This window comes from Schistocerca piceifrons, unplaced genomic scaffold (assembly GCF_021461385.2).
Source record: "Schistocerca piceifrons isolate TAMUIC-IGC-003096 unplaced genomic scaffold, iqSchPice1.1 HiC_scaffold_889, whole genome shotgun sequence".
Lineage (NCBI taxonomy): Eukaryota > Metazoa > Arthropoda > Insecta > Orthoptera > Acrididae > Schistocerca > Schistocerca piceifrons.
This window is the reverse complement of record NW_025729156.1, coordinates 88845-104026: the sequence shown is the minus strand read 5'-3', so window position 1 is coordinate 104026 and position 15182 is coordinate 88845. Positions and strand designations below refer to the sequence as shown.

The 15182-nt window shown below is 47.6% G+C and overlaps 1 protein-coding gene across 1 annotated transcript; it reads left to right on the top strand.

The window, feature by feature from the left end:
- The first annotated feature begins 310 nt into the window (after positions 1-310).
- On the top strand, positions 311-14793 carry LOC124771070 (vicilin-like seed storage protein At2g18540). Its single transcript, XM_047249285.1, has 2 exons — positions 311-503; positions 14477-14793. Exons 1-2 carry the CDS (start codon positions 311-313, stop codon positions 14791-14793), a joined length of 510 nt encoding a protein of 169 aa, XP_047105241.1.
- Positions 14794-15182: the final 389 nt, after the last annotated feature.

The following is a 15182-nucleotide window of genomic DNA, read 5'->3' as shown; positions in this document are numbered from 1 at the left end:
ACTTACCACACCTGCCATTGCAACTATTGTTGATTGTACTGAATCGACCTGTTCTACGTGAAACAGCACATTTGTTTCCGTCGCATGCAGAACGCGAGTCGAGTGCGAGCTGCGACGTATGCGCCCGGCTGGAGCGGTAGGTTGGGGACGCAGGCGGTATCGGAGAGCTGGCGAACGTCTCGCTGTGTCATCGACTGCGACACTTGGCGCCTTTCTTCTTTTGCCGGAGCTCCCGGAATCTGCGAGCTGCGGCCTTTCATCGGGCCGCGGGCGGCGGAATGGAATCCGCGCCGAAGCCGTCAAGAGCGAGATGGCATCGTCCCCGGGGAAGCGGCCCAGCCGGCACAAAAGCCGCCTGCGCCTGCGGCCGACAGCCGGCGCGCACGTCACCGCTCTCTACCCGGGGCGGGGTCAGGGGCAGGGCGCGCACCGGGCGCCGTCACACAGCCCGGGCACGCGCCGTCAGCTCCTCGCTGCGCCGGGGACTAGCTCGGATAGTTGCGGTAGGTTGCCGCCGGACCAGGTTTCATCACACAATGTCGGCATTTCAGAAAATCTGTTTGCGTATGGGAGACAATCTTCAGAGTTGCATGCAAAATAATCTACTGATAAAGGTACAATACGCATTGGCCCTCTTCGGTTTCCCTTGTACTTACACACACTGACGGAAAAAACTGCGACCAAAAATAATTAACGTAGAGTAATGAAATTTTGGGAACACATTTGTCTAGATAACATACTTAATAACTGAAACTTCCTGGCAGATTAAAACTGTGTTCCCGACCGAGACTCAAACTCAGGACCTTTGCCTTTCGCAGGCAAGTGCTCTACCATCTGAGCTACATCTACATTTATACTCCGCAAGCTACCCAACGGTGTGCGGCGGAGGACACTTAACGTGCCACTGTCATTACCTCCCTTTTCTGTTCCAGTCGCGTATGGTTCGAGGGAAGAACGCCTCCGTGCGCGCTCGAATCTCTCTAATTTTACGTTCGTGATCTCCTCAGGAGGTGTAAGTAGGGGGAAGCAATATATTCGATACCTCATCCAGAAACGCACCCTCTCGAAACCTGGACAGCAAGCTACACCGCGATGCAGAGCGCCTCTCTTGCAGAGTCTGCCACTTGAGTTTGCTAAACATCTCCTTAACGCTATCACGCTTACCAAATAACCCTGTGACGAAACGAGCCGCTCTTCTCTGGATCTTCTCTAACTCCTCCGTCAACCCGACCTGGTACGGATCCCACACTAATGAGCAATACTCAAGTATAGGTCAAACGAGTGTTTTGTAAGCCACCTCCTTTGTTGATGGCCTACATTTTCTAAGGACTCTGCCAATGAATCTCAACCTGGCACCCGCCTTACCAACAATTACTTTTATATGATCATTCCACTTCAAATCTTTCCGTACGCATACTCCCAGATATTTTACAGAAGTAACTGGTACCAGTGTTTGTTCGGCTACCATATAATCATACAATAAAGGATCCTTCTTTCTATGTATTCGCAATACATTTCATTTGTCTATGTTAAGGGTCACGAAGTGCTGATCCGCTGCAGATCTTCCAGCATTTCGCTGCAATTTTCTAATGCTGCAACTTCTCTGTATACTACAGCATCATCCGTGAAAAGCCGCATGGAACTTCCGACACTATCTGCTAGGTTATTTACATATATTGTGAAAAGCAATGGTCCCATAACACTATCCTCTGGCACGCCAGAGGTTTAACGTCTGTAGACGTCTCTCCATTGAGAACAACATGCTGTGTTCTGTTTCCTAAAAACTCTTCAATCCAGCCACACAGCTGGTCTGATATTCCGTAGGCTCTTACTTTGTTTATCAGCGACAGTGTGGAACTGTATCGAACGCCTTCCGGAAGTCAAGAAAATGGTATCTACCTGGGAGCCTCTATCTACCGCACACGACTCAGGACCCGTCCTTACAGCTTCAATTCTGCCCGTACCTAGTCTCCTACGTTTCGCAGTGCTTCTGTGAAGTTTGGAAGGTAGGAGACGAGGTATTGGCAGAACTGAAGCTGTGAGGACGGGTCGTGAGTCGTGTTCGGGTAGCTCAGATGGTAGAGCACTTGGCCGCGAAAGGCAAATGTCCCGAGTTCGAGTCTCGGTCCGGCACACAGTTTTAATCCGCCAGGAAGTTTCATATCAGCGCACACTCCGCTGCAGAGTGAAAATCTCATTCTATTTAGTAATTAACACTGCAAGATCACATGTTCATGTAAGCGCGACATAGGCCATTCCAAATGTGAAATGCTGCTACATTTACAACCAGTGTGACCGCCCCGCCAGAATGTTCAATGCAAGCACGCAGACTTACATGCACTGTGTTGTAGAGGTGCCAGATGTCAGTTTGTGGGATGGAAAAAAAAGTGTGTGTGAAAGCTTATAGGACTTAACTGCTAAGGTCATCAGTCCCTAAGCTTACACACTACTTGACCTAAATTATCCTAAGGACAAACACATAGACCCATGCCCGAGGGAGGAATCGAACCTCCGCCGGGATCAGCCGCACAGTCCATGACTGCAGCCCCCTAGACAGCTCGGCTAACCCCGCGCGGCTGTGGGATCGAGTTCCATGCCTATTGCGGTTGGTCGCTCAACACAGGGACGGTTAATGCTCGCTGTGGATGACGCTGGAGTTGCCGCCCGATGATGTCCCATACACGCTCGGTTGGAGACAGATCTCATGATCTAGAATGCCAAGGCAACAGGTCGACACTTCTGTAGAATAAGTTACAGCAGCCGTAAGTGCGCGATTGTTATCCGGCTGCAAGACACCCCGTGGAATGCTGTTCATGAATGCCAGCACAACATATCGACTCGCCATATTGATGTACAATTTCGCAGTCAAGGTGACTGGGATAACCCTAGATAATAACTCCAGGTGTAGGTCCACTGTGTGTAGCACGCAAACAGGTTGGCCCTGAACTGGTCTCATAACAAATGCAGAGCCATCACTGGCACCGAGGCAGAACCAGCTTTCATTAAAAAACACATCTCCACCTTACCCTCCGACGTGGTCTAGCTTCACATCACGGAAGTAGTAAACGGCGGTGGTTTGGGGGTCAATGGAATGCACGCTGCAGAGCCTCTGGCTCGGAGCTGTCCTTGAAGTAATCGATTTGTAAAAGTTCGCTGTGTCATGTGATGCCATCAGCTCAGATTGCTGCTGCAAATACAGTAAGATGTGCCAGAGCATGCGCCAAACACGATCGTCTTCCCTCTGGGCAGCGCCGCGTGGCTGTTCGGAGCCTCGTCATCTTGAGACCGAACATTTTCGTGACCACTTCTGCCAGCAATCATGTAGAGTGGCTACCTTCCTGCCAAGTCTTTCTGCAATAGCGCAGAAGGAACATCCACATTCTCGTCGACCTATTACATCTCCTCGCTCAAACTCGGCGAGGTCTTGATAATGGCGTCTTTGCCGCATTCTTGATTAAGATCAAAACATCACGTCCAATCTCAAAGGTAACTAACGTTCACAACCGTTATAGCGTGTATTTAAAAAGCGAACTTGATTTGCATCCTTGTAGTGGCGCCACTAGGGCCACTCTTCCGCGACTGGGGCGAAATCTGAACAGACATCACTTTTGAGATGTAGAATGACTCCTACTAACTTTCGTTTATGTCTCACAATTCCTCCTTGGCGTTGCGATTCTTATTCCGCCTGCGCAGTTCGAAGGTCAGTGTCCGCGCACTCATTTAGTGAAGCATTAATATCCGATTGTTTTTATAAAAAGCTCGAAAACATCAACTTTGAAGGTTAGAAGATATTCTAACGCTGTAAAGTACAAAATATTTAAATCCTATTTACAAGATTCGCCGGTAACTGATAGTGTAGCGCAAACGTCCTGGAACTGGAAAATTCTGGTTCGAATCTCGCTAGTGGCAACTTACTTAAATTTTTATTTTAATTCCATAGCTATTATAAATGGAAATCTTAATTAATAAATACTGCATAATTACTTTTAACAAAAGCATCTTTTATTTTTAATTACTCTTCACATTAAAATGTGAGAGACATAGGAAATGCCTTATTGTTAAATGAAAACTATATAAAACACTAATAACATTCCCTAACTATGAATAAAAAGTATTTTATTTTCTGTTTGGTGTATCACATTTTTCTGCTAAATTTAACTTTAACATACACATTTTCATGCTATTAAAAATAAAAAGATGTCATTTTCACTAAAAACACGATTCAATATTTGTTAATATTAACAGCTTATAAAAAATACAGATTTAAACAACACTAAAAATATCACTGCCACAGTCGAACCACGGACTTTACAGTTACATGACACATGCTATGCACTCGGTTACCAGCGACTTCATTAAAACAGTCGAAACGTTTTGTACTCAACAGCTGTTGGATATCTTCTAATCTTCTAATGAGGTGTTCGAGAATTGGTCTCACTGCTTTAGAAAATTGATGTCTGGACACTGACCTTCAGAGTAAGAAAATCTGAGAGGGCAGACCAATTTGTGAGGCCCATTGTTAGAGAAACATGAATCGATACTTTTATCTTCACAGTTATTAGCACCGCCTTTAAATTTTTTTTGCAAAAACTGTTGCGTTCACAACGGTACACAGGGGTGGACTACAAAGTAGTGTGGCAACTGCCGTTATAGAACAGCTGGACACGAGAATAAATGTTTAGTGAAGAAGTTAACACAGCAAAGAGGAAATTTACTTGCATTTCTCCAAGCGAATGCAGTTAGAAACAGAGTCCAGCTATCACAATGTCAACAAGAATGAGGCTTTTTGAACTAAGAATGAACAATCGTGTCTGAGTCACGACTAGGCGGTGTTCACGCTGTGTCATGTAGCAAAGAGGCTACAAGACTGAGTGGGGTGAGTGACTCCTCGCAGCCACCGTCTATTGCGGCGGCAGGGGGCGCTCGTGGTACTGAGTCGCTGGAGACGTGGCTCAGCGGGCGTGCACCAACGGATCCGCCGCATCTCCCACGATCGCTATTGGCGTCTGATGGAAACTTGCAATTCTGTTGCCAAATCTGACGTCCGTGGGGCGGTATCGATACATGTTTTAGCACAAATTGTGTTGTTGTTTCTCAAAGTATTCTCGTTTAAACTTTAGACACCTTTGCATGTGTTCGGACTATGCCTCTATCTCTGTTTCTCACTGTCAGATCGGTACCCAAAAATATGGTTTTGCGAAGATTCTTGAGCTGATGAAAAGGAACATTATAGTTCAACGTCCCACCGACAACGCCATCATCAGAGATGGAGTAGAAGCTTTGATTATGAAATAGGCTGTTCTTAATGTTTATCATAAATTTATGGAGCTAATCGGCTTTGAAGTTTTCCCACGGCCGTATGTAACGCAGTTGATTCAGAAAACCACGTCGAACGTTTAGCGTAGTCTGTAGCGCAATGGTAAATAAATCAAACCCAGGTAATGATTCGTTAGTTCAAATCTTCTTAGTATCATTTTTTCTCGTTCAATTTGAAATTATAAAACTCATCATCATTTATTTTTAATAAAGCATGTCTTGTTTATAATTACATACTGGATGCGAAATTTCTGTTTCCATTTCAAACGCAAACTCTTAATTATCGATGTTTTATTAAAGACTTCATAAAAGTTGCTTAAATTAAGAAAACATACTTTAATTTGTAAGGAACAACTTAAAAACCAAATCCTCTTTATTTGGACTATGTCCATCGTTTTATATTAGCCGGCCAGAGTGGCCGAGCGGTTCTAGGCGCTACAGTCTGGAACCGCGCGACCGCTACGGTCGCAGGTTCGAATCCTGCCTCGGGCATGAATGTGTGTGATGTCCTTAGGTTAGTTAGGTTTAAGTAGTTCTAAGTTCTAGGGGACTGATGACCTCAGAAGTTAAGTCCCATAGTGCTCAGAACCATTTTGTTTTATATTACAGAGGTAGGTAAGTATCGTAGAATCATTTTCACACATACACCTCATACAAATGCTGCATTTTTACATTTGCTACTGTACCATTACAATATGAACTCAACAGAACTGATCTGGAGCCAATTTACTGGATTTGGCCTGCGAAGTAACAAGACTGTTAAGCTCCCAGACGTACTGGAACTAACGCACGCAGCTTTTTCACACGTCATTGCCGAACGCTGGCGGATAAAAGAAGAAAAGAAAATGCTGCGCCTGGTTGGCTTCTTGGATTATGTTGTTGATGGGCTTTTTATCAACGTAGGAGGTGACACTTCCAGAACTGAAATGTATTTCTCGGATTCGGATAAGGAAGGAGCTAAGAGATTACCAGGCGACTAATACCTACAGTGGCTTCAATGTTTAACTAGACGGTGAAATCCTTCAATACTCTCTCACGTTACACACAGCTTATGCAGAAAAATTACTCTGTGGTTAAGTCTGGAATTTTCATCAGTCTTGTTTTTAACTGCAGTAGTACGTTAGCTAAAAACGATAATTTATTGCAGTTTTCATCTAGTCGTCTAAGGAGCGTATTGTGGGAGATTTGCAGTGTATTATTTCATTCTCCTTAAAATTAAACGACATTCGAAGGTGTATTGCTCCTCTGCTCCTCTCTTATTACGTGTGAACTGCAGCTGGCCCCGTCAGTGCAGCCTAGCTGTACCAGCTGACCGACCAGCGCCGTCCAAGTTAAATGCGCAGGGAAAGCTGTTGTCCCGTATTATCGCTTAGTCGATGTACGCGTAACGCACAGCACAGAACGTACACTTATTATCGTACTTGACAGTACTCGAGACAGCTTGGCTGCAGTCTCACGTGAAGTGGAAATACAATGAGGTTCCAGCAAACGCGGAAGAATACTTATTGCAATGTTTACATCAGGTTTATTGTTATGATGAACAGGTTATAGTGCCGACTACATTCAAAGAATGTGCTGCACAAGGCACAGAATGCGCTTTCGGATTTCGTGCCTGCAAACCAGTGTAGGTTCCTGATATATTGCTTGCGTTGTCATAAGATGGCCTTTACAGTCAGTAACATCAATGGAATTTCTAGGCAGCACTTTTAATATGGCCTCAGCTAAGTTTTCGGACTTTGTCACGGGTTTGGTAAAAACAGAAGGAAACGTTCAACAGGTTCACCATTCTTGTTTAAATATCTTAATATGAAAGATAATTGATCAATATGTGAAATGTCCGCAGTAGAATCTACTATTATAGAGAAACATTTGGCCTGTTTTATTTCACTCATGATAATTCTTTTCATTCGTTCAGAAAGAAGCTCTATTATTTCATCACAGATAGTTGATGAAAGATAACTTTTTTGTCCCTGCACTAGATTTCCATATCGTTCAATGTGCTCTGCGAGAAAAGGATCAAACTCGGCTATAAGTTCAAGAGACGACATAAATTGACCATTATGTAATGAATGGAATCTTTCATTGCGTCCACGACTTGTTAGCTTCTTCACTACTGCAAACACCCTTTTCAACACACTGCGCCAGTACATTTTTTCTGTCTCAACAAATGAAATTGATATGGTTATCTATTGTTCCAAGTGACTTTTTTCTTGGAAATGGAAATGAAGTCCCATGCTTCTTTACAGAGCGTAGAGGAACGATGCGGGAGACTCGCACCGCCTTACTAGGCAAGGTCCTAATGGAGGTGGTTTGCCGTTGCCTTCCTCCGACCGTAATGGGGATGAATGATGATGATGAAGACGACACAACAACACCCAGTCATCTCGAGGCAGGAAAAATCCCTGACCCCGCCGGGAATCGAACCCAGGACCCCGTGCTCGGGAAGCGAGAACGCTACCGCGAGACCACGAGGGGCGGACACTTTTTTCTTAAGAATGATAATTCAGAATTTTTGTGTTCAAGTGAATTCTCATGATGGGATAAAATATTAGAGATATTTTTCCAATCTGCAATACCATTAGTAGCAGTCGCGGTCTTACCTCCGAACAATCTACATCGTGCGCAAAAAACAGCACCGGTGCTACGGGAGTATACTAGAAAATTACGCGAAGTTGATTCACCATTTAAAAGTTAAAGGTAAAATACATTTTTGTTCAAATATCAGGTTTTATCGCCTATTGATATTCTTGAATTAGAGAAAAAACACCGTTACAATTTTGATTAATGCCACGTTGTAAGAGAATGTCGATTGCTGATTCATTGACACACCATTCTGCAGTATCATCATTAACGAGGTTATTTCTTTTTGTAATGGCTGACTCCACACTTAGTTTTTCGTGAAACTCGAAATCAGGAACAAATTGCTATTCTTTCTTTTTAACTTTTGTTTCGTCTGTATTTACTTCTTTTACAACGGCTACAGTGCCAGAAATATCATCCGTGCTACTTTAATTCGAAGTCGAACCAGTAACGTTTTTTGCGAAAAATTTGACTACTCTGCCAAGCGTTTTTAGAACATTGGATTCTCGTTCTCGCCCTTCTTCGATAATTTACGAAACGCCGCCCCACTTAATTTTGCACGTTTGCTTTCTTCACTGTTATTCATGTTAACGCACTTACAAAACTGTCAACCAACAGTCAAAGCAAAAGAAAAAAAATTGTAAACGGAAAGAAGGACTGTATCTGGTTCCAATCGTACTACACCGCACATGAGCACAAAGCTTTTTATTTTAAACACGGCACACGAGCACAAAGATTTTTCCTTTAAACACGAAGCGATGAACTGACCAACTCTGATTACTCGACGTAAATGTGCTACCAAAGAACGACAATGCAGAATAATTTAATTTCACTGTCGCCTGTTTCTCTGTTGTCAGTTTTTTTTTGTGGTTTTAGGGCGCACAACTACAATGGTCATTAGCGCCCAGACTAAGTTAGGAATGCACCGCGAGGCACAAGGTTAAAACAGCAACTAAAAGGGACAACACTATATAAGACGTAGTAATAGACATAGGATTAAAAAAAAACAGCATAATCAAATGTCCTTAGACAGGTTTGTCAAGTTGATAAAACGAAGAACGCGAGCAGCTGCTCCTAGGTCATCCGCTAAAATGGCATCCAGAGTACATGGCAGGCCAAGATCAAGACGCAGTGTAGTAAAATCCGGACAGGACGTTAAAATGTGGCGGACCGTCAGCAATTGCCCACATGGGCAGAACGGCGCCGGCGCAGCCGTCAGCAGATGGCGATGGCTGACCCGGCAGTGTCCAATTCGTAACCGGGCCAAAACGACCTCCTCCCGCCGAGAAGGGCGTGAGGAGGACGTCCAAGCCGCGGGAAGAGGTTTCAAGTCCCGAAGCTTGTTGTCCGTAAGTGCAGCCCAATCGGCATGCCACAGCGATAAAATGCGCCGACAAATGACCCTGCTACAATATGATGAAGGGACACAACAAGAAGCTGTCTGAGGCTGGAGGACCGCAGCCTTGGCCGCGGCATCTGCAGCTTCGTTCCCAGGGATACCGACATGGCCAGGAACCCACATAAAGCTAACCGGAGAACCGTCGTCCACCAGCTACTGAAGAGAGCGTTGGATCCGGTGCACGAAAGGGTGAACCGGGTACGGATCACTGAGGCTCTGGATAGCGCTCAGGGAATCGGAGCAGATGACATATGCAGAATGTTGGTGGCGGCAGATGTAAAGAACAGCCTGGTAGAGGGCAAAGAGCTCAGCTGTGAAGACCGAACAATGGCCATGGACCCGGTATTTGAAACTTTGTGCCCCGACAATAAAAGAACACCCGACCCCGTCATTGGTCGTAGAGCCATCTGTATAAATGAAGGTCATATTAATGAACTTCAAACGAAGTTCGACAAAACGGGAGTGGCATACCGAACCGGGGGTAACCTCCTTTGGGAGCGAGCTGAGGTCAAGGTGAACGTGAACCTGAGCCTGGAGCCAAGGTGGCGCGTGGCTCTCGCCCACTCTAAAGGTTGCAGGGAGTGAAAAATCAAGGTGTTGAAGGAGGCGACGAAAGCGAACTCCATGGGGTAGCAGGGCAGAGACGTACAACCCGTATTGACGGTCGAGAGAGTCGTCAAAAAAGGAATGATAAGACGGGTGGTCGGGCATTGACAGTAGCCGACAGGCATACCGACAAAGCAGTATATCGCGCCGGTAGGTGAGTGGCAATTCACCGGCTTCAGCATGAAGACTGTCGACGGGACTAGTATAAAACGCTCCGATCGCAAGACGTAAACCCCGGTGTTGTATGGAGTTGAGGCGGCGTAAGATGGACGGTCGTGCAGAGGAGTATACGAAACTCCCATAATCCAGCTTGGAGCGGACGATCGACCGATATAGGCGAAGTAGGACGGTTCGATCCGCTCCCCACGACATACCACTGAGAACACGGAGGACATTTAGAGAACGGGTACAACGGGCAGCCAAATATGACATGTGGAGACCAGCTAAATTTCCAGTCAAATGTAAGACCTAAAAATTTTGTTGCCTCCACGAGTGGGAGAGCAACGGGACCGAGTCCTAAGGACGGTGGGAGAAACTCTTTGTAGCGCCAGAAGTTAATACAGACAGTCTTCTCGGCAGAAAAACGGAAGCCATTGGCGACAGTCCAGGAGTAAAGACGGTCAAGAGAACGCTGAAGACAGCACTCCAGGAAACATGTACGCTGCGCGCTGCAATAGATGGTAAAATCGTCCACGAAAAGGGAGCCTGATACATCAGCTGGGAGGCAATCCATTATTGGATTGATCGCTATGGCGAAGACAGCGACGCTCAAAACTGAGCCTTGTGGCACCCCATTCTCCTGGCGAAAGGTGTCTGACAGGACAGAACCCACACGTATCCTGAACTGTCGATCCATTAAAAAGGAACGAATAAAAAGAGGGAGGCGACCGCGAAGGCCCCATGTATGCATGGTGTGGAGAATGCCCGCCCTCCAACATGTGTCGTAAGCCTTCTCCAAATCAAAGAACACAGCCGCGGTCGGGCGCTTCAGCAAGAAGTTATTCATAATGAAGGTTGACAAGGTAACCAGATGGTCAACAGCAGAGCGGCGCCTACGAAATCCACATTGTACATTGGTAAGTAGGCGCCGAGATTCGAGCAGCCAAACCAAACGAGAGTTAACCATTCGCTCCATCACCTTACAGACACAGCTGGTAAGCGAGATGGGTCGATAACTGGAAAGCAAGTGCTTGTCCTTCCCCGGCTTAGGAATCGGTACAACAATAGACTCGCGTCAGCATACGGGAACATGTCCCTCAATCCAGATGCGATTATAAGTACGAAGAAGGAAACCTTTACCCGCAGGAGAAAGGTTCTTCAGCATCTGAATATGAATAGAATCAGGCCCTGGAGCGGAGGACCGTGACCGGGCAAGTGCATTTTCGAGTTCCCGCATGGTGAAAGGGGCATTATAACTTTCACGATTCGAGGAGCGGAAGTTAGGTGGCCTAGCCTCCTCTGCCTGTTTTCGGGCGAGGAAGGCAGGGTGGTAATGAGCGGAGCTCGAAACCTCTGCGAAAAAGCGGCCGAAGGCATTGGAGATATCCTCAGGGGCCACAAGGACGTCATTCGCGACCGTCAAGCCAGAAACTGGTGAGTGGACCTTAGTGCCAGATAGACGGCGCAGGCTACCCCAGATAACAGAAGAAGGAGTAAAACTGTTGAAGGTTCTTGTGAAAGCAGCCCAGCTGGCTTTCTTGCTTTCTTTAATAATACGACGGCACTGCGCACGTAATCGTTTATAAGTGATACAATTCGCCACTGTAGGGTGGCGTTTAAAGGTGCGTAAAGCACGTCGACGAGCACGTAAAGCGTCTCTACATGCCGCGGTCCACCAGCGGACCGGTACGCGACGTGGAGAAGAAGTAGTGTGAGGGATGGAATATTCAGCAGCAGTGAGAATGACTTCCGTGAGATGTGCGACCTGACTATCGCAGCTTGTGAAGGTTTGATCCTGAAAGGTCGCCCTGGAAGAGAAGAGCCCCCAGTCTGCTTTGGAGATGTTCCAACTAGCTGAGCACGGAGAGGGGGTATGATGCAGGAGATGGATAACACACGGGAAGTGGTCGCTCGAGTATGTATCAGAAAGTGCATACCACTCAAACCGGCGTGCAAGTTGGGTAGTACATATAGAGGTCTAAATGGGAATATGTGTGAGATGTGTCCGAAAGAAAAGTAGAGGCGCCAGTATTGAGGCAGACAAGATTGAGCTGATTGAAAAGGTCTGCTAACAGGGACCCCTTCGGGCAGGATGCTGGAGAGCCCCAAAGGGGATGGTGGGCATTGAAGTCTCCAGTTAACAAAAATGGTGCAGGTAGCTGAGCAATAATTTGCATCATGTCTGCCCTGGTAACGGCAGACGACGACGGAGTGTAAACGGTACAAATGGAAAATGTAGAAGTGGGGAGAGTAATTCTGACGGCAACTGCCTGCAGGCCGGTGTGCAATGTGATGGGATCGTAGTAAATATCATCCCGGACCAGCAACATAACCCCTCCATGAGCCGGAATACCTGCCACAGGGGGTAGGTCAAAACGCACAGAGGTGTAGTGTACCAAGGCAATTTGATCGCATGGGCGTAGCTTCGTTTCCTGGAGGGCTACGACGAGCGGACGGTGCAAGCGGAGCAGCAACTTCACGTCCTCTCGGTTGGAGCGAATGCTGCGAATATTCCAGTGAATAAGTGTCATCGTGAGAAGAAAAGGAAGACGAAAGAAGGTGGTCACCTCGAAGGCCGCTGAGGGCCTGGCTTCGAGCGAGGACTGCCGCCGCTATCAGTAGGCGGACAGTCATCGTCCATTGGTTCTATGGGTTCATCGGCCATCTTGTTAAGATGGGAGGGGGAGCTTCCTCTGCAGGTGAACGGCCAGATGTTCGGCTACCAGCGGTGCGGCCAGGCGAAACGGATGACGGCCTGGGGCGGCATCCGCTGGGTGGCGCAGGAGAAGAAATGCGTCGTGGCGGAGAAGGAGAACTGTGCTTCCTACGAGCCTTCTTGGAAGGTCGTTTAGTGGAAGTACTGGTCGATGGCTGGGAGTTCGAGGTACGTAGGAAGTCTGCAGGGGACGGTTCCTTCTTGAAGGCCCGTGCATCTGACTTCTGAGTCTTCGTCTTGGCAGAAGCTGATGAAGGTGCTTGTGTCTGAGGGGTGACGGGAGGAAGAGGAGACGTCGACCGCGCGATCTTAGCACTGGCCTAACCGACGATCGTAGTGCTGAAGGTCAGATCGCATGTCTGCGTCGCCACCTCCCTGGCAGTCCGAGGAGAGGCGAGGCGAGGACAGTACTGTATTTCCCCGCTGGGAGCAGCGTGGGCTTCCTACTAGCAAATAGCTTGCGAGGAGCCGAGGTGGACACTTTGTCTTTGACCCGAATTTCTTGGATACAGCGTTCTTCCTTGTAGATGGGACAGTCGCGGGAAGACGCTGCATGGTCACCCTGACAGTTCACACAACGACGAGACGGAGGTGGACAGTCACCCTCATGGGCATCCTTGCCGCAAGTGACACATTTAGCTGCATTGGAACAAGACCGTCGAGTGTGATTAAAACGCTGACACTGGTAGCAGCGCGTAGGTACCGGGACATAGGGGCGAACAGAAATAACCTCGTAGCCCGCTTTCATGCGTGACGGCAGCTGAACACTATCAAAGGTCGAGAAAAGTGTCCGGGTCAGTACAAGGTCATTGTTGACCTTTTTCATGACCCTATGGACAGCCGTCACGCCCTGCTCAGCGAGGAAAGACTGAATCTCCTCGTCAGTCAATCCGTCGAGTGATCTAGTATAAACCACACCACGAGACGAATTCGAAGTGCGGTGAGCCTCCACCCAGACAGAGAACGTGTACAGGAGTGTGGCCCGAAGCAGTTTTTGTGCCTGAAAGGCGCTCTCAGTTTCTAGTAATAAGGTACCGTTACGCAACCTGGTACAAGATTTAACAGTTCCGGCTATGGCATCTACGCCCTTCTGGAATAAGAAAGGGTTGACAGAGGAAAAATCCTTTCCCTCCTCAGATCGAGAAACGACGAGGAACTGTGGGGCAGGCGGTAGTACTTTTGTCACTGGTGGCTGGTCAAGTTTCCGTTTGTGGGCAGAAGTCGAGAGAGAAGAAGAAGAGAAATACATTGTGGAGGAATCCCCCATGATTGCCAGCGTCTCCGATGGCGCGCTCCTTCCTTGTGGGGACCCTCTCAGAGGGCACTCCCGCCTTAGGTGAATGTTGACACCTCAGGTCACACCTCCCGAGAAACAGACGGAGGGACCAATCGGTATGGTCAGAAGGTATCAGCTCAGGCAATCACCCCTCCCTGGGCCTGGCCTTTACCAGGGGGTACGTGCGTGCCTTACTTGTCTACCCAGGGCGGGGAATTACGCGTTACCCCGTCACCGGCTACGCGTGCGAACGCGTGGGTCGGCCTTCAGGCGCGCACAGGGAGGAAGGAAGAAGAGGAAAAAGAAGAGAGAGAGGACAGACTGTCTCAAACGCCGAGGCGGAGACCAGAGAAGAAGGCAAGGAGAAGGAGGCAAGGAGAAGGAGGCAAGGAGAAGGAGGCAAGGAGAAGGAGGCAAGGAGAAGGAGGCAAGGAGAAGGAGGCAAGGAGAAGGAGGCAAGGAGAAGGAGGCAAGGAGAAGGAGGCAAGGAGAAGGAGGCAAGGAGAAGAAGGCAAGGAGAAGAAGGCAAGGAGAAGAAGGCAAGGAGAAGAAGGCAAGGAGAAGAAGGCAAGGAGAAGAAGGCAAGGAGAAGAAGGCAAGGAGAAGAAGGCAAGGAGAAGAAGGCAAGGAGAAGAAGGCAAGGAGAAGAAGGCAAGGAGAAGAAGGCAAGGAGAAGAAGGCAAGGAGAAGAAGGCAAGGAGAAGAAGGCAAGGAGAAGACGGCAAGGGAAAGAGTAAGTAAGACAGTGAGATGGAGAAGAACAAAGAAAGGAACCAACCAAAGGAAGGAAGTGAAAAACCAAAATGACCGCAAAAATAGGTCGTGGAACCGTCCGTCTCCGGACGCAGGCGCTAACTACCCCCTTGAAGGGGATGGACTCCTTTTAGTCGCCTCTTACGACAGGCAGGAATACCTCGGGCCTATTCTAACCCCCGGACCCGCAGGGGGGGGGCTGTTGTCAGTGAACAGCAGAAGCACTCCTGCCGGCTGGAATTTGTCTCGTAAAGAGAACGTGACAGTCCCTTTTTTGGCTTCTGTTTTCGCATCGCCGAAATTTTATCCGGCACACAAATATGTTATGAATATTCTTGACACTGTCCTAATTTAAAAAGCAAATAATTTTTGCAGTT

Bases quoted from the DNA above. Each gene is read 5' to 3' on its own strand.
- LOC124771070 (XM_047249285.1), top strand. From the start codon at position 311: ATGGCATCGTCCCCGGGGAAGCGGCCCAGCCGGCACAAAAGCCGCCTG. The intron at 504-14,476 runs GTAGGTTGCCGC...GGCAAGGAGAAG, and splicing joins GACTAGCTCGGATAGTTGCG to GAGGCAAGGAGAAGGAGGCA.